Source organism: Esox lucius, chromosome 19 (assembly GCF_011004845.1).
Source record: "Esox lucius isolate fEsoLuc1 chromosome 19, fEsoLuc1.pri, whole genome shotgun sequence".
Taxonomy (NCBI): Eukaryota; Metazoa; Chordata; class Actinopteri; order Esociformes; family Esocidae; genus Esox; species Esox lucius.
In genome coordinates, this window is record NC_047587.1 from 37,254,240 (window position 1) to 37,274,036 (window position 19,797).

Below are 19,797 nucleotides of genomic sequence, written 5' to 3' on the forward strand. Positions count from 1 at the left end.
ACGTTGGCGAACATTCACATTCAAATATGTTCAAGATTTGCAAGAGCCCATATAATCTACATTGTGACTTGAACACTGGGTCCAACGCATTTTGGCTTAGGGACTCAGTATAACTTCATATACCATGGCCCCATGATAGTTCTATTACACAACTAATATAAACATTGTATAGTCATCAGTATAACAGGACAGTTTTGGTGTTTAAATAATTTGGGGGAGACCTAATGACTGCTCTCAGAACATTCACTGAACAATTTTTGTGAGTGATGTAGGCTATTTCTCTTTCCAAATGGTTGACAGATAAGGGTTTGCATTTCAGTTGAATTCCATATTGATCATGAGTATCGCTAATTATCCTTGGCCATTCATGTTGAACTAGATCACTTCAGGGCAATATTTTCTGTCCATTTAGGCTAACCTCTCCATTTTGGCTAACCCATTTTTTTTAAGGGATCAACAGTCACACAATCACCCCACTCAGCTTTTAATCAGTGACCTCACTTTGTCTAAACGTGACCTTACCTTGTCATGTTTTGGTAAAGCAGGGCTCAAGACACAGAGTTAAGGGACAAAAAAAGGGTTTATAAGGGGGCAGGTAAAAACAAGGCAGGCAGGCCCACAGACCGATGGCAAGCAAGACAGACAAAATGACTCAACAAAGGGCTGACACAATTGGGCAAACTTAATAGGACGAACGGGTGAAAACAATGTGAACAGAAAGGACAGGCTACGTCTAAGAACAATGGGGGAAAAACCCTAAAGGCTACATTCAGGGACAACAGAAAAAACTAAACCTAACAAAAAAGAACATCACACACCTTGTCTCAGACATATTATCACCAATCAAAATGAAGTTCAGGTGTGCAGCAGGTTGTTTAGGGAAGTGGATGCACTATATCTATATTATATCCATATTACATATATATCTGTCTAAGCTCAAAGGCTTTGGTGACAGGGCGTTCTCAAGGGTTGCTCCTAGGATCTGGAACTCTCCCCCAAACCATCCGTGACTCTGAGACTATCTCCATCTTCCAGCAACACTTCTGCTCAAAATCGCCTACCCCACTCTCTCTGTTTTCTTTCTGTTTTCCCAGTGTATTTTTTGTTTGTTTCCGTTACCTGTTCCATTCTGTAAAGCGTCTTTGGTTCCTTGAAAATTGCTTTATAAATAAAATAAATAATAATAATATATCACCACTGATTTTATCATTTTTAGGGTGGTACTTTTCAGTGGAAGGAGATTTCTAATGGATGATCATGAACTGTTGTCCTTTACTACCTTATAGTAATGGATTGAACTCACGTACCTTATAATATGAATGGCTTGTCTTTTCAACCTAATTTCATTCATTATAGATCTAAATTTAGACTGGTGGATAAATCACATGAATCACACATGCCTGGAAATGGTTCTCTCCTTTTTTGGGTGTCTTGATGAGGTTGTGAAAGTTGCAGTAAGAGCAAAATCTATTTGAACTCCTTGCCCTTTCCATACATCATTCGGAAAACTAAACACACTAGGCACACACACCCAAATAAGTCTCCAATTGGACAGGTTTCCAATTTTACCATTGGCTAATTTAGTCAGGACAAACAATGACATACACAGAGTTTGTGCAACCCCCACTCCCCTGAATCTTCTAAACGGCTCACTCAGCACCGGGGCTAAATGATATGGCATTGCCTTCTTTACACAAACCTCTTCAACCCAAATTTCATTTAGTTCTCTCTCCTTGTAAACTAAGAGTAATAAACGAGGAACAAGGCCCGGGTTTCTTCCCAGGAAACCCAAAATGGCCACCACTGACCCATGAGCACTGGCACCAGAGCCGGCCGGTCGACCCATTGGGCTCTGGGGAGAAGACAGGGCGCCACTGTTTCGCTGCCTTCGCTACCCTAACTTTTTAGGCATATTACATAATCCTATCCAAATGTTCGCTGTAGAGTCAGCGTGGTGGCTGGGAGGTGGGGAGGGCTGGGGGGGCATTGGAGAGGGGAGGTTTAGGTTTTTAGAGAACACTGTATCCTTGTGCCACTCAATGATGGGACTGGGAGCCTCCGCACACTGGCTTCTTGGCAGGAAGCTAGGCCCACACGACGTGTTTGGTCATGTCTGATCTATCATATGTAACTGGACAATCAGCTAGCCTGTTACTCATTCTCCAATTCAATTTTACATTTGACTGAACTGACACACTCATTCAGAGTAACTTACATTCATTACTGATTGTATAGATTTCTGTACTTATGGTGCTTTACCATTTATTTTAGTTAGAGCAAGACATTGTGTTACATCAGATTCCACCTGCACTGATCCTGGTCTACCTGCTGTCTGATTGTCTGGGGTACACTGAGGGGTAGAGACACCATCTGGCATGAGATAATGCCCATTGATGATTAAGTGGCCGTAATAATGTAAGCAGCAGATTGGAAATTTTGCCAGGACACTATGTTTTCCCTACTCTGACAATAAGTTCCATGGGGATCTTTGGAGGACAGGACAGAATTCAGGACACCTGGTTGACGTCCCATCCGAGTGACAGCACTCTATACGGGACAGCGTGACCTTCACAGCCCTGGGGTACTGGGAAGAGTGCCCTCTTACTGCCCCTCCAACACCACTTTCAGCATTATCGTCTGGTGACTGACTAGCATGAAACGTGCTTAGCGTCAGTGGTAGGTCAGCTGTGTGGTGTAAGGTGCCGTGCTGCTAGTGGTTTCTTAAGGTTGAATATGCTTGAATAAGTTTCTCAAGACACTACAATTAAGACAATTGTCTTAAAATGTTGGTTATTTGTAGGTAACTAATTAAACTGTATTTAATCAAACATGCAATTAAATGTGTAAAAGCAAGTCCAAGAATATACTTGCTCTAATCAGCTGTCTTTAGGTCCCACCTCCAGAATGTAGGCTGATAAAGAATGTTTAAAATACAGCTCCGTAAAAATGAAGAGACCACTGCACCTTTTTCTTTCCTTCCCAAAAATTTTGAAAAGGAAAGTTTTGAGTGAGGAACAGAAGCATTCAAATTGCAGTGGTCTCAATTTTAACCCTTCTGTTCCTCACTCAAAACCCTCCTTTTAGACATTTTTGGAAAGGAAAGGAAAAGGTGCAGTGGTCTCTTCATTTTTTCCAGAGCTGTATATAATATAGTGAGGTTACATGTGGCAAACAATGTAAATGCTTGTGAGGATCACATTTCTTTTAATTTTCAAAAAAAAATAACTTTCATACCTTGATTAACATACTGTTTTTTCAACTTGAAATGAGAATCAAATTAATGTTATAGTTAGTGTATATTAGCATTTGTTGCCAATATAAAAATATAACATCTCAGGTTGGCAATTAAGCAACTTAATTTGATATCAGTGGCAATCTGTAAGCTATCTTTAGTTGTAGTTAATTGTCATCAGCAAGCCTACAGCAAGGAAAAAATTGTACAGTAACTAATTTCTCAAAATGATATTGTTACTTTGTTTCAGTTGCCCATGGAGTTCATTGGGTTTCAGATAAAAGCAAAGACATTGTGTAAAATCTAAATTTTGCAGGAATTTTCAGTGTAGTTTTATTGAGAATAGAATAGTGCAATGTACATCTATGTTACAGCATATATCTACCTGTAAATAAATTAAAGATGAGTGGTGTGTTTTTTTCAATTTCGTTGTTTTAATTTATTGATATCGGAATATGAACATCATGCTGCAGAATTGATTAAATGAACTAAACATTCCAAAAGTATTTTGACAGTAATAATGTTGTTGAAATAATATAATGACTACAGGGTTAAAGTCCAGACTGTCAGATAAAATGTAAGGGCATCAGGTGGACCAATAAAAAGATTACAGCACAGCTGTTTCATATTAGGCATATTTTGGCTTGAATAGTTAATGCATGCATACGAGCAGTCAATTTCAAATACTGATTCTAGACTTTGCCTTTGCATATGGAGTAAGAAAGATAAATTAGAATGAATCGATGAGAGACAAAGCAATTAAAAATAGGCATGACCAACTGTTTTCTTTGATGTGCTGTACTTGTTGGCTGTGAATGTTCATATAGGTTGTAGAGTGAATAAATAGTATTATATGAAGGCTATTGCAAGAAACTCTATTGGCCACTTGATGCATGAGTGATAGTAGAAACCATTGTGAATCTCATGCATGCCTACAACCTGTAATCTCATGACCCCTTGCCCATCACCTGACCCGTAATCCAGGTGAGATTGCTCTGTAGTGGTAAGAACTAACAACCCAAATAGACATACTCAGACCACATTATAACTATGGCTTTTACAATGAATAACGAATGAAACATGAAAACAATAATAAATAAATAAATACAATGTCTGATACAATTTAAGAAGGATGTCTCAAGACATTGGTGTTTACAAGACGTGGATAGTTGTGAATAGTTTTCATGCTCCAGCAATCACCTTGTCTTGAGCCATCTTAAGACATTCCTCACACATCACAAGACTTCTTTATTTTTATATCTTAAGATGTCTCAATGTCTCAAGACATGATGACTGATCTGACATTATTCACATCGCCTCAAGGAACATGACCACCAGTAGGAACACGTCCACTAGCTAAAATACTAATAAACTTTTATGCTTCTCGCGAATCAAATCCATAGACCAAGTTTACCAGAATATTTTTGTCTTCTTGCTTCAAGACCTACTGTAATGGCGCCACCTTATGGAATTATGTAAGACGTCACGTAAATACCGTAGCCTACAAACAAAAGGTTTAATGAAATTATTGTGATCTTCAAGCCTGATCCTATAATCCAACGTCAGCGTGTGTAAGTATGTGTTCCAGTCAAAGACTAAACATACTTGATTCAACTTGTCGTGGGTTTTGATTATTTGATTTGTTTTATCAGGTTGGATTTGACAGATGCCGTCTGGCACTTGGGTCTCCAGGACTAACAGTATCACATGGTCTGTGAGCATAAAAAAATCAATTACATAGCAAATTTCATATTGCATTTTGAATTATAGTTTCATATGAAGGCGTTTTGGGTAGTGTATACATAAACTATACATTTTCTGAAAAACTGATTCTGAGCCAGTGTATTGTAACTAACTCCATACACTCCAGACGGTAGATGGCAGCGACGAAGCACTTTGATTAAAAGGCCAAATTCTACTTTCGCGCGTGCACAAGAAAACAACTATCAAAGGACAAGGAAGTTGACAGCTGGCTATAACTAATTCAGTCGGTAAGTAACTGTATTTCAATAGCGCACCTATTCTTAACATTATTTTTCTAGACTGCGGTGTTGGCTGTTACAGTGTTGTAATGTTGACTTAGGACAGTTGTAGCGAAGAGTGGGCTGCAATTGGGTACCCTGTAATATGCATTTGCACGCTAAACATTTGGCCCAGATGAGGCTAAACAGAAGAGTTCGCGAGCCAGAAGGAACATTAAAGATTGATTGACTCCTTACAGGACCATACTGACATTTAGTGACATGTTCTCTCATTTTCTTTTTTACAAAACATTTACCCCGCTATATACCATTTTCAAAATGTAGATTTATTGTTTTTGATTATGTTAGCAACCAATTTCCTTGTTTTTCACATTTATAATAGGCCTATGTTTACTGCCAGTTTGGTTGCCTGGAGCTTGAAAACAAACCTTTAAGTTTATTTAGAAAATGTCTAACTTGGACTAAAACTAAGAGGATCAAGAAAAACATCTGTCCTACTAGTTATAGGGTCAATGAAAACATTTACAGTTAGGGTTCATACATAACTTTGTCATAATGCCAATAGGGAAAAACATGGCATGTCAGTGGACGTCTTCCCACCTCTTTTGTATCCGGTGGCATTGATAGAAATGTCTCCCTCTTTGGAGAAGTAACATTTTTATAACTTTGCATGTCTTATGTGCAAGATAAAATAATGCCCACATTAGTGCACACTTTTACTCTGTCCACATTCAGAGCCGGTTGTAACCTTTTGGAGGCCCCATGCAGAATTAAATTTTGGGTGCCCCCTCATATTGATGGTTTACGTTATAAACATTAGCATAGTAACATCACATGTTTGAGTTAACATACAATACAAGTAAGCATATAAAGTGTAAAGGACTGCGGAGGGGCCTGTTAGGTAATATGATAATTTATTAAAACCAGGGGAGTAAACAAATCTGGAACATTATTGGGACACTGTGGAGCATTCCCTAGATCTATTGTAACACTGTACAAAGAACAATTATGTGAAAAATTAACAGTACAGAATAAAACAAGTTAATAAGCTACTAACAACATGTTAAAACTGATTGAATGTATAGTTCCCTGAGAGTTTATAACATAAAAGTTTTTTTGTGCGATTGGCAATAGAACATTAACCCTGAAATGCCTTAATTACAAAACTACTAACAATGTAATTAGAATAGTACATGTTTTTTGTAATTTTTTTTAATCATACCAGTTTTATATAGTTTGTTATAAATGATTTCAAAGTCAAAAGTCAGTCTTTTGTTTATCAAATGCACCGAATAACATAGCATCATTCTGAACAATTATATTCTTGTGACATGGCATATGACATCTATGCAGTAAGCAGGAGGATTCCGAACTAGGGGTCCTGACCCCATGTGGGATCACCTGATATCAAAATGGGGTTGGGGGAGAATGTTTTACAATTGACTATCGTAGCCTCAAATAAAAAAATAACAATTATATACATTTTCTTCACACGGTTGGGGTTGTGAGAATGCTTTGATATCGAAATAGGGTCATTGGCCAAAAAAGTTTGGGAACCCCTGCAGTAAGCATTAAGAAATATAGCAAAAATATGCATCACAATTTAAACTAGCAGCAGTTCCAAAAACTGTAGAATGGGGTATATGTAAAATATGGATAGAAACATTTAATATTATGAACATCAGTGTTCCTATGAATGGTACATTAAAATATGTACATATGTACATGAACAGCCAATCACAAAGCAGAAATAAACCTAGGTAACTGTGTGTAAGTCAAGGTACATGCATAACATCATCGATTGTGTGTTTAATAAGAACATTTTGCGCAACCCATTTTGAAGAAAGAGAAGCGAGGACTTATAACATCTATGTGAACATGTGGTGGTTTTGTTTTTTGTAATCAGACTGTGCAAAATATGTTGGTGAATAGTGCAGAGAAATACAGGCAACACCAGGCAATTATTTCCTTCTTAGCAGGCTGATGCTAATGACGTTACACCTGTTACTGAGCGAAGATACAGCTAACTACATTGTCTGACAAACCGCTTGTTTAACTTTTTTGTTGCGCAACATTTTAGACATGCTATCAGAATGTTGAGCTAATAGTCTGTAGAACAATACCAACAGCAGCTGACAGAGGAAACGTCTTGTTCAGGCATTACCTTACTGCAATAGACGTTGCAGCAACAACAGATGGCTGGCTTTGTGAAAACTCATATTGGCCACCAGCTAGCTGGCTACTAACAGTAGCTAGTTAGCATTGGTGGAATTTATTTATCTTTGTATGTGCAGCAATGTTTATCAGAATCAGAGAGAGTTTTATTGCCAAGTGAGTTTCACAACAAACTAGGAATTTGTTCTGGTCCATTAGTGCAGCCATCTTGTACAAAATAAATAATAACAGATAAGAATAGTGGACTGAGCATAAAAACAGTAGGCTGAGCATTAATAAATTACTAGAAAAAACAATATGTATGGTGCAAGAATTGTCCAGTTGAGGGTTGTGTGTGTATGTGGGGAGGGGTTGTAGATTTGTCCAGTTGAGGGTTGTGTGTATATGTGGGGAGCATGTTATCGTCAGTTTGGCTCCGGGGGCATGTTCATGAGGCCTACTGCTGTAGGAAAGAAACTGTTCTTGTGGCGGGAGATTTTGGTTCTGATAGACCTCAGCCTTCTGCCAGAGGGTAGAGTTCTAAATAGTAAATTTCCAGGGTGAGAGGGATCAGCCCCAATCTTTGCAGCTCGTCTCCTTTTCCTGGAGGTATAAAGGTCTTGTAGAGACGACAGCCAATCACCCTCTCTGCAGAGTGGATGATGCGCTGCAGCCTGCCCTTGTCCTTGGCAGTGGCAGCAGCGTACTAGACTGTGATGGAGGTGATCAGGATGGACTCTATGGTGGCTGTGTGGACGTGCACCATTATAGTCTTTGGCAGGTTAAACTTTTTCAGCTGCCACTGGAAGTACATCCTCTGCTGAGCTTTCTTTGTTAGTGAGGTGATATTCAGCTCCCACTTGAGGTCCTGGGCGATGGTGGTGCCCAGAAAGCGAAAGGAATCCACAGAGTTGACTGGGGAGCCTCCCAGGGCGATGGAGGGGAGGGCAGCTGGGTTTCTCCTGAAGTCCACTGTCATCTCCACTGTTTTTAGGGCGTTGTTTTGTCTCCATCAGAAATTATTCAGATGAGGGTGGTGTCATCCGCGCACTTCAGGAGCTTGATAGAGTGATGACTGGAGGTGCAGCTGTTGGTGTACAGGGCGAAGAGTGGAGACCTTGTGGGGAAGCTGGTGCGGATGGTCAGGGGGTCAGACAAGTTATTCCCCAGCCTCACGTGCTGCCTCCTGTTAGACAGGAAGGCTGTGATCCACCTGCATGTGGACTCGGCCCCTCCCAGGTGGGATAGCTTGTATTGGAGCAAAGCAGTAATTATCCTGTTGAATGTGGACCTGAAGTCCACAAACAGGATTCTGTGGTAGGTTCCAGGGGAGTCTAGATGGAGGATGAAGTGAAGAGCCATGTTGACTGCATTATCCACAGACCTGTTGGCTCTGTAGGCAAACTACAGTGGGTCAAGTAGTAGGTTGGTTTTGGTCTTGAGGTGGGACAGCACAAGGCGCTCAAATGACCTCATAACCACAGAGATCAGAACGACTGGCCTGTAGTCAATAAATCCTGTGATCCTTGGCTTCTTGGGGACTGGGATGAGGATGGAGGACTTGAAACAGGCCGGGATGCAGCACGTCTCCATTGAGGTGTTGAAGATGTCCATAAACACAGCAGAAAGCTGATTTGCACAGTGGTTTAGGGTGGATGGGGAGACACTGTCAGGCCTTGCTGCTTTTTGGGGGTTCTTTTCCGAATGCAGCCGTCTGAGTTTGGCAGTGAACCAGGGTTTGTCATTGTTCTATCTTTCCCTGGTCCGTGTTGGTTCAAGTTCAAAGGTTTATTTGTCATTTGCAATTAGAAGTTATGGCAATGAAATGCTTGGTTTTCCTATTCCTGGCAGTGCAGTTAAAAGTTAAAAAGTAACAGTAATTATAATATAAAAATAAAGAAGATAACAATAACAATAATGTTAATAATAACACAAAAATATGCATCAATAATAATAACTATACAACTGTACGACTGTAGTGCAATGTAAAAGTGACAGGTGTGCATGATATAATTGGTAGATGAGCATGATATAAAGTGACAGGTGTGCATGAACTATGGATGGTTCCTGAGTTGAGCAGCCTTACAGCCTGTGGAAAGAAGCTGTCCCGTAGCCTCTTTGCTTTGGACTGAATACTCCTGTACCTTCTGCCTGACAGCAGCTTGGTAAACAGTCCGTGGCATGGGTGGCTGGGATCTGTAATGATCCGTTTGCTCCTCCTCCTAGACCTCTCTGTGTAGAGATCCTGCAGGGATGGAAGGTCAGACCTTGTGATGCTCTCTGCTGTTTTAATCACCCTCTGAAGTGCTTTGCGGTCGAGGGCTGTGCAGCTGCCATACCAGGCGGTGACACAGCCAGACCGCATACTATCGATAGTGCATCTGTTGAAGTTGGTGAGTATCCTGGAATCCATGCCAAATCTCTCTAGTCGGCGTAGGAAGAAGAGCTGTTTGCTGGCTTCCTTCACCAAGATGTTAGAGTGATGAGACCAGGTCAAGTCATCACTGATCTTGACACCAAGGAACCAGATGTTGTGAACTCTCTCTACTGCAGACCCATTGATGTGTATGGGGGCATGGTCTCCCCGCCGCTGCTTCCTGTGATCAACAATCATCTCCTTCCTTTTGTTGATATTGAGTTGTAAGTTGTTATCCTGACACCACAAAGTCAGTGACCTTACCTCGTCTCTATAGGCTGACTCGTCGTTGTCAAAGATCAGGCATATGATGGTGGAGACGTGAGTTGCCAGGCAGTCGTGGGTGAAGAGAGAGTACAGGAGCGGTATGCAGCTGTCTTCACAGAAGCTGATGCATGATGTCACAGACCATTAGTTACAGACCTAAAAATGTCCCAATCAGTGCATTCCAGACATGCACGCAGATCCTCTGTTGCATCACTATCCCCATCATTTTATATGAAGCAGATGACTGAGTTATTGGCAACAAATTATGCTAGCCAGCTTAAAATTCTTAAAAACAAATCATTGATGCAAAAACACCTTAGTTTCATGTAAAATGTCACATATATGACTATTTGTTGATCTTTTTTAGATGATGACCTGCATTTAGGCAATGGATATAATGGTTCTAAAGATGGTACCAACCCAAATATCTATAATTTGTGAGATAAAATCTATAACCCCATTTCCCAAAAAGTTTATGCTGCGTAAAATGCAAATAAAAACAGAATGCAATGATGTGCAAATAATTTATATTATTAAGATTAGTATATTAAGAATAGTACAAAGCCAACATATCAAATGTAGAAAATTTGACATTTTATTGTTTATGGAAAAATACATGATCTTTTTTAATTTGATACCAGCAACACCTTTCAAAAAAGTTGGGACAGGGGCATGTTTACTACTGTGTTGCATCACCTCTTAATACTCTGGGAATTGAGGAGACCATTTGCTGTAGTTTTAAAAGTGAAATATATTCCCATTCTTGCTTGATATAGGATTTTATCTGCTCAACCGTTCAGGGTCTCTGTTGTATTTTTTGTTTCATAATGCAGCAAATATTTTCAATGGGTGACAGGTCTGGACTGCATGCAGGCCACTTTAGCACCCAGAATCTTTTTCAACGGAACCATGCTGTTGTAATACGTGCAGGATGTGGTTAGGCACTGTATTGCTGAAATAAGCAAGGCCATCCATGAAAAAGATGTCTGGATGGCCGCATATGTTGCTACAAAACCCATATAGCATTAATGGTGCCTTCACAGATGTGCCAGTCACCCATGCCATTTGCACTAAAGCACCCCCATATCATCACGGACGCTGGCATTTGAGCTGTGCGCTGATAAAATCCCGGAGGGTCCCTCTCCTCATTTGTCTTGAAGATGTGGCGTGCATGATTCCCCAAAATAATTTATAAATTCAATTTGTGAGTCCGCAGGACAGTTTTCTACTTCCCCTCAGTCCATTAAATGAGCTTGGGCCCAGAGAAGGTGGCAATGTTTCTGCATCTTGTTTCTATATGGTTTCTTCTTTGCATTGTAGAGTTTTTACTTACAATTGTGGATGCAGGGACATACTGTGTTCACAGACAAAGGTTTTCAGAAATGTTCCATGCAGTGATGTCCGCTACAGAACTGTGTCTGTTTTTCATGCAGATCATGGCCATCCAATATTGGGTGTCGGCCTTGTCCCTTGAGTACAGAGATTTCTCTGGATTCTCTGAATCTTTTAATGATATTATGTACCATAGATAATCAGATCCCCAAACTCCTCCAAGTTTATGTTGGGAAACGTAAGTGGTGAACCCCTCCCCATCTTTTTGTATCTGAAAGACATCCTCTCTGGGATGCTCTTTTTTTACCCAATCATGTTACTGACCTGTTGTCAATTACCCTAATTAGTTTTGAGATGTTCCACAAGGTTAACTTTTTTGTTAAGTTTTCCAGTCTTTTGTTGACCCTTTCCCAAACATTTTTAAACGTGTTGCTGGCATCAAATTCAATTCATCAAATTTAGTTTGTTGTTACATTTGGTTTTTCTTTACATTTTAAACAGCATCCAAACTTTTTTTGAAACAGGATAGTGTGGGTACCCAGAAGTGTGGGTACCCAAATTCATGGCATGGAAAGTTTATTTCTATAGCGTGTTGCAAACAAAGGGGAATTCAAAGTGGTTTACATTAGAAAAAACAAACCTCAGGCATAATAAAAACCAGAAAAGGAATCAGGCAAGCCTAGTTCAGCCGGCCTGCAATTAAGTGATGAATACTGCTGCCCCCACTGGAGAGGCAGTGTCCTTAAAACCACTATGACACTGTGCTACAGTTTTAACAGCTTATTAGCCAGTTATAGGCTTACTAGTATCTACTTATTTACTACTTGGAATAGTCATAAGAATTGAGCAATTTCTAGCGAGACTGGAGATGTGCTATACACTGCCAAAGTTATTTAATTTCATGGCACAAAAACTTTTGTTTTTCTTTCATTCGTGAATGACATTGATACCATAACTATCAATAGGTGAAGATAACTGACTTTGTCCTCAAGTGAAAAGACAAGAGAATCATGGAAACCTCTACTCTTTTACTGCCCAAGAGGTTTTGATCTAGCCTATATTACCCCAAAATGCATGCATGAGTACTTCGAAAATCCAACAGAAATAATCGCAATATAACAGTAAACAGTTTTATTTTAGGCTTACTGTAACGTAGCTACTGTAGGTTGTATCCAGCGGAGTGTTTGTCTATACGGACACATCATTTGTTTTGACTGTGAAGAGATTCGAACACGGGGCCTATTGATTGCAGGTCCGCGTCCTCTAACCACTACAGTCAGTCAGTCAGTCAGTCAGTCAGTGAGTGAGTAAGTGAGTGACAGACGCTTATGTAGTCCGACAATAAATTCTGCATAAAAGACAATGCATACTAAATGAAAACATCACAGTTAAGATGGCTAAAAGATTAAAATGCAGAAGTAAACAGGTTTGTAGCCTATATTTAAAAGTTGTCACTGTTGAAACAAATATAAGTTTTTTTGGGAGTTTGTTCCAACCCTGCACAGCATAATGACTTTCTTAGTTTTGGTTAGAACTGGAGCAGCAGCGTTCTGAATGAGCTGCAATTTTCTGAGGGCTTTTTTTTTGAGAGACCTGAAAACAAGCCTTTATAGTAGTCCAACCTACTGTACTGGAGATTAGTGTGTATACGTTTTTCTAGATCTTGTCTGGACATGAATCCTCTAATTCTAGTTGTGTCAAGGTTATTAATGTCTGTCAGTCTCTTGTCTTTGGCACCAAAGACAATTATTTCTGTTTCATCTTTATTTAGTTGAGGAATGTTCTGGCACATCCAATCATTGATTTGTCCGAGGCACTGGCAGGGTGAGTCTTTGGCACCATAGTTGAATAAAACAGGCCCCAGGATAGAGCCTTGCGGAACTGCGTTCTCTCTGATACATAGTTGCCTATGGAGACAAAGTATTCCCTATCTTGGAAATAAGACTTGAACCAATTTAGGATCATGTCACTAAGACCAACACAGTTTTCCAGTCTGTCCAGCAGTACTGTGTGGTCAACTGTGTCGAACGCCACACTAGGATTGATGATGAATGTTGTTGTAATCCTGATTGAAAAGTGTCAAAGTAACCATGAGCCCTCTGCATCTGGTTTCCATGCCAATGGAATGTACACATGTAATGTTGTGTCAGAATGTGTCTCTCAACTGAACAGCTGCAGCATAACATAACTGGTTGGTCCTCTCATGGCCCAGCAGATAGGCAGATAGACTGTGTGAATACTAAACAGTGCAAGTGGCTTCACTTTTGGCTCTGGAGGAGCTTCAAAGCTAATGATCAAACATATACATGTACTAGCAAAGACTGGTCAGATGTTTCTGGTTCGACAGTCTACCAAGAGTAGTATCATATAACTGATAGACTACCTAGTTATAACTGATTGTAGTGTTCTTCACATTTGTACTGTATCGTCAGCGTTTGTCCTAGATTTCTTAAAGTGGGGTGTGTGTGGATAGAAGCAGGTTAAGTGGGTGTGGCATTTTGATACTAGTGTTGTGATCTGGGACCGAGGATTGGGAATGATGTATTGGCATTCCCATTCCACAGTTCAATCCCCTCCAACCTATTGAACATAATAATTAACAGTCTTGTTAATGATTCATCACTGCACAGAATGTATCAAGTCTTTATACAGAGTCACTGCTCTGATAATTTCTCCATAACATGGCCTACTTTGTGTTTTCATAGTAAATCCATCTGTGCCGCAGTTAAACAACAAACATTTGTGGCAACTGGCCGAGAACACTGTCTTTCCCGTCAACTTCATTCCCTTTTCTAACACCTTAAATTGACAACATATTGCTCCAGTATTTGCCCAGACTTTTTCTGTGTCAATGTACCTGCTATCAGTGGGTGGTATAGTTATATCTCAGCTACAGAAGTGAGTCCTGCCATAAACAATTATGGTTATATGAGGTCTTTCTACAGGATACAGTCTCAAAGGTTAAGAATTGGGCTATCAAATGTATCGAATAATTAATGATTTTCTGTTAATGGTAATTAATGCAGGTGTTTTTTAAATGTTCACAAGCAGTACATGTTTTATGTGTCTTATATTGTAAGGGACAGAAACACAAAATAATTGATATCAGAAATGAAGTGTTCCCAAGGTTTAAGTAGACCTGAGTTGTCTTTTCCATGTTCACATGCTGAAACAGACCCACACCCCATGCCACCCCCGACACACGCAAACAGTTAAAGCTCCTGGAATTTTCTAAATTACAGTTTTTCCTATGTATGATTTTAGGGGTATCTACAGGAAGATTGCGCTGGGTACTTTGATGCAAACAGTCTTAAACCTTACCATGTTCAGAATTAACAAGCCTTGGGCTTGTTAAATTAACTGTGAAGTTCTGTGACGGAAAGGCCATAATAGCCAACGCTAGCAATGTAGGGTTTTACCAGTGATGTGCTGATACCCTACAAATCAAATATTATTCATTTAATAATATCCAATTTGTGATATGAGTGGGATGTGCTTCATAGCAGCAAATCATAGCTGACTCGGGACAGTTGAGGTCAAGATATATTTTCAATTGCACATCAAACATAATTGCACATTGGATATCACCACATTGGAAGGGGAAAACAGTTGGGTAAAATATGGTTAACAAAATTGTTTGATAAATCTGAGTTAATTGAATACACCTGTATTAGTTACAACCTAGCCTACTTAACATTTTCTTATTAAGGTATTAAGTCTTTTGACCCAAGAATTACAACAAAGACCAGTTGATGGATTGGACGGCCTGTTGGGATTTAACATTTCTGGTGGAAATGTATTTATATTAAGAGTCAATCTGCCATGGCATTCTAATGGTTAACTAATGCTTGCTATGCGTTATGGTTAACAGTGTGTGGGAAGGTGTCTCTTAAACAGTCCTTGTGATTAAGAATGTAAAAAAAAGTATAAAAAAAGGTTGTCTGTTAACTGTTAACTGAAAGCCTTAATTAAAAGCCTTTTAGGGTTTGCCCCATTTTGGGTGGTGGAGATGACTCAGTCCCTGACAGTGGGTCAGTTAATATCTGGTGGAAACAAAGACATTTTCATTTAGCTTTTGGTTTATTAGTCATAGGTATTCAACAAGTTGTAGGAAGAAGGAAAAACATATATGAATACGATAAGGGATGATATGGGATGAATGAAGCAAGTTTCAATACAGTACACTTCCCTAATATCTAACAATTTAAAATAGCGCTCTGAATTTTGTCCATGTGTCCTTTAAAATATTGACTTACTAGATTGTATTCTTCAATAAGTATCAGAATGTAAGTGTAGTCTACTGGATTGGAAGTCTACCTACCAGTAAAACATTTTGTTCACTTGTTTTATCCTTTTTGCTAACATAACCATTGACCTCTGGGTTATACCGAGTTGCGCTGAGCACTGTTGTATGCAGCTGCTTGGCGCGGCAAGCAAATTATCCATTTACAAACACCAAATACACGTGTTAATGGATTTCTTTTACATCTATGCTTGTGCCAATCAACATACTGTTCAAGTACCACCAACAGCACACATTTTTGTTGTAGCTGGACAAGCACACCCAATTCAACCAAATGAGAGCCTAATAATTTGTTGGCAAGTTGAATCAGCTGTGCTTGGTCGAGGCTTCAATGAAAATGTGCATTGTTGGTGGTATTTGAGGACTGGAGTTGTTCTTTAGTTATACAGGATTGTTTAGAAGTGAACTACAACGTTGTTTTGAATGAGTAGGGACATTTTTGTAAAGACACAAAATATACCATTGACCTGGCCTCGAAACCTTTAGATTCAGAGAAAGCTGCTCTGACCACTAAGTTATGCAACACTTTCCTTCACCATCACAGTCAGGTAACCTTTCTACTACTGTCTCCCACATTGCAGCAGAGTGTTTTCACACTCTTGTTCGAGTTATGTTTTTATGAGTTTGTTTCGACTTGGTTTAGTGCGGTCTGTCAGCGCCTTAGAGGAGTGTGATAAGTTATGTTTGGGTAGCGTTACTACTGTAGCCCTCCACACTCGATACTTTTCTATCACCACCACCCCCACTCCTCTCCTGTTCCCCTTTTAACCCCCTGACAGGAGAGCAGTCTATTCTAGGGACCAGGGTTACCCATGGTCACATGCATGAAATGTGTGGGTAGGAGCTGTCTAGTAGAACGTGGTTCTAGGTTGTGCTAGCATGATAAGTGTAAAATGAGTTTGTTTTCGTCCTGGTAGTGTCACCGCCCTCCTACATGCCTAATAGACTATCTTAAGGCACTCACCTCCGTCATCATAAGCAGCTGTGAGAGGCAGGTCAGGGCCCATTTCAAGTTTTGTGTGCCAGACTGAACCCGAGTTGCCTATTGCTCAGACAGGTCCACGAAAAAAAGCTAAACAAAATGAAACATCCTAAAACTCATGAAAAAGAGGAACACCTAGTTGAGAATCCCGTTCACTGAGTTGTTCAGCGTTCAGTACCAGTGTTCCCTCCTAGCTGGTTAACGAGGTATGCGGAGCTGATGTTTCTGATATTGCTGGGCCAATTTTAAATTGAACTTTGGTAACAGCGCATCTTGCTATAGAGATCCAGAATTTCCAATTTTCTTGTAATGAAGAGATGCTGATGAATCCATAAACAAATACTGTCGTTTAAATACTGTCAGCTTTGTTAAATGTGTCTACATATAGATTTTATTTTATTATTATTGCAGGAAATAGCTTTAATATATCTGTAATAGTGGAAAGCTTATGTTTCACAGTATCACTTACCTGCAAGGGTTGTGATTGGCTGTGGTATTTTCCTATTGCCTATCCTATCTGCCAGGCCGGATTTGTTTTTGAAATTGGAACCCAGTTTTCATGCTGTGGCAAGCAGCCAATGTGCAAAAGTGGTGTAATTTCCTGTTTGCTAAAACCTAGACAGTTTGCTCAATTTGTTTTGGGGCAAGAAAAACAAGCTCTAAATCAGGTAAGCTCATCTCGACTCCTGCTCTTGTTTTCTGGTACTCTCTAATTCACATATTACCTTTCTCTTGATGTCGAATTGCAGGCATTCAGTGGCACTGTGTGCTCCCCATATAGTGTGTCATGTGGATATGACTAATGAGTACATTTGACAGTGGGGTTTGGTTTGGAAACAGTTTCCACTATCAAGGCCCTATCGTTCTTCGTCCTGTGGTAGGAGTGACTGCCATGTTGGCCACATGACACCTTTTGTGCGAGGTGATATGATCTGGACTATCTGTTTCTGGAGCTTTTCCCCTGAAGTCAGCTGTTTGCTTCATCGGCAAGGGCTGGCAGGGTGCCGCTGAAAGAGAGACAGGCCAGTTCTGGCAGGCTACTGACTAAGGACATATTGGCCTTGTCCTCCTGATCGCTTAGTGGTTCTTCCATTTCAGGCTACTGTTATTAAAGTTGCCAGGCACTTATGTGTGTTCATTACCTAATGTTTTGACTGTATATGTTGTCCTTAGAGACATTATTAGCCACAAGATCTTCAACCCTTTCATCCGAATTTATTTACAACCTATCATTCATTGGAACCAAAGTCCATAACCTTGTAAATCACTCCAGATGTGTGTAATGTAATCATGTTCTCGTAAAAAAAAAAGAAAAAAGAAACCATTGATACAGGATTGTGTGAAAATGCTGATAAAACAGGGCAATTCCTGGGCGCTTGATTTGGATTAGAGAACAGGGATGGAATGACTTCCCCAATCAACATCACAGGAAACAAAAGGTGGGCAGTCCTGCAATTCCAAACATTAATACGATACCCAACCGATAGGCAGAGTGATTGAACAACCCTTGAGTCATGAGGTGAGGCAGCAACATTCCCTTGACTGCCTGCTGACTTTCTGACCGGCACTAATCCACGTCTCCACAGGTCTTATCTTTGAAATGTTCTGTACCATAGTACAGCCATTGAAATGTTCTGTACCATAGTACAGCCATTGAAATGTTCTGTACCATAGTACAGCCATTGAAATGTTCTGTACCATAGTACAGCCATTGAAATGTTCTGTACCATAGTACAGCCATTGAAATGTTCTGTACCATAGTACACCTGCAATTATCTCGTTCTCAGTCGCTCCTTCTGTGTTTTCCCCTTGTAGGTGGTGGTTGTTAGTGAGACTAGAGAGGTGCCTTTAGTGAACCAGCTCGTCTTGTCCTCCTCATGCCAGAGACGGTCCTTTGCAGAATGAGACTGATTTCCTGACCCAGGGAGGGTGCTCCGTCCCCGACCCTAGAAACGAGGACCCTGTCCTCAACCTACCTCACCCCCTCTACCGCACCTCTGTGTCCTTAGCGCTCCCCCCTCTCCTCCCAGGAAGCCCCTGAACCATCCATGCTCCCTAACCTGTAAACCCTGCCCTCTACTTCCTACCTCTGCTCTCTCTTTAATTTAAACCTGCTGCTCCAAAGAGGCTCAGTCACCCTCTAGAGTATTTCCCCTTCCCCCAGATTAGTTCCTATACCCAGAGGTCAACCAGACTAGTGGGTGGGGTTGCCAGGGTGGTCAAAGCCTTTCCTCCTATAACCTCACGCCTCCAATAGTGTTCCGGCACACAAACCATGCCCCGAAACATGAATTGCCACATATTTTGAGTGACGTCCCCCCTCTGTGATGTCAGTGGCTGGAGTTGAGGGGCGGGACCAGCATGGGAATACCACGTTTTTGATCGCCTCGGAAAATGAACCCGATCAAGAACCAAAGAAAGAAGGGATGAAGAATGCGGGAGACATGCGAACAGGAGAGGAGGAGCATGAGGAGGAGGATGATGATGAAGAGTATTACTCGGTAAGTTAAGCATGTTTTCGTCCTTAGATTCTGATCTTTACTTGATTCCTTGAGTCCTCTCCCCTGACTGCCCACTCAAACCACATTGAAGGAGAAGATCCGAAGTCTGTTTCCGCTGACCCTCATCAGTGCCTTTTGAGAATGAGGCTAGAGGGACGATGGAAAACTGTCAGTGGCAACACCTTGTACGAGCGACCTCGTAATACCACACCACGTAGCTGCGCTACTTTGCGTTTGTGACGTCCTCCCCTTCTTCCTCGGTCCCACAGCCTCCAGAGAGGCAGATCGTGGTGGGCATCTGCTCCATGACCAAGAAGTCCCAGTCCAAGCCAATGACCCAGATCATGGAGAGGATGTGTAAGTTTGAGTACATCACCGTGGTCATCTTCCCTGAGGAGGTCATCCTCAACGAGCCCGTGGAGAGGTGGCCCCTGTGCGACTGCCTCATCTCCTTCCACTCCAAAGGTACAAATGAACGTACGTATGAGCACCCGCCACATGCGTCTCAGGGCTTCGGTGACCGGGTGAACAAATGCATGGGAGTGGCACATAAACGGATGCACTAACGTTATTTACTGTCTGAACACTAAGCATTCACAGATGGATACTCCCTGTCATCTGTTCTTGT

The 19,797-nt window shown here is 40.7% G+C and overlaps 1 protein-coding gene across 17 annotated transcripts in view; it reads left to right on the forward strand.

Moving 5' to 3' along the window:
- Positions 1-5,129: 5,129 nt before the first annotated feature.
- The window catches only part of ppip5k1b (diphosphoinositol pentakisphosphate kinase 1b), a 54,497-nt gene continuing 39,829 nt past the window's right edge, over positions 5,130-19,797 (forward strand). For 12 of the 17 annotated variants that reach the window (XM_029115335.2, XM_029115336.2, XM_029115342.2 and 9 more), the window contains exons 1-3: positions 5,130-5,223; positions 18,484-19,169; positions 19,439-19,646. In XM_029115335.2, coding sequence (XP_028971168.2) covers positions 18,996-19,169; positions 19,439-19,646 — 382 coding nt within the window. In that variant the 5' untranslated portion in view covers positions 5,130-5,223; positions 18,484-18,995. The remainder of the gene's footprint in view (positions 5,224-18,483; positions 19,170-19,438; positions 19,647-19,797) is intronic. The other 5 variants (XM_029115338.2, XM_029115339.2, XM_029115345.2 and 2 more) reach the window with 1 other exon arrangement.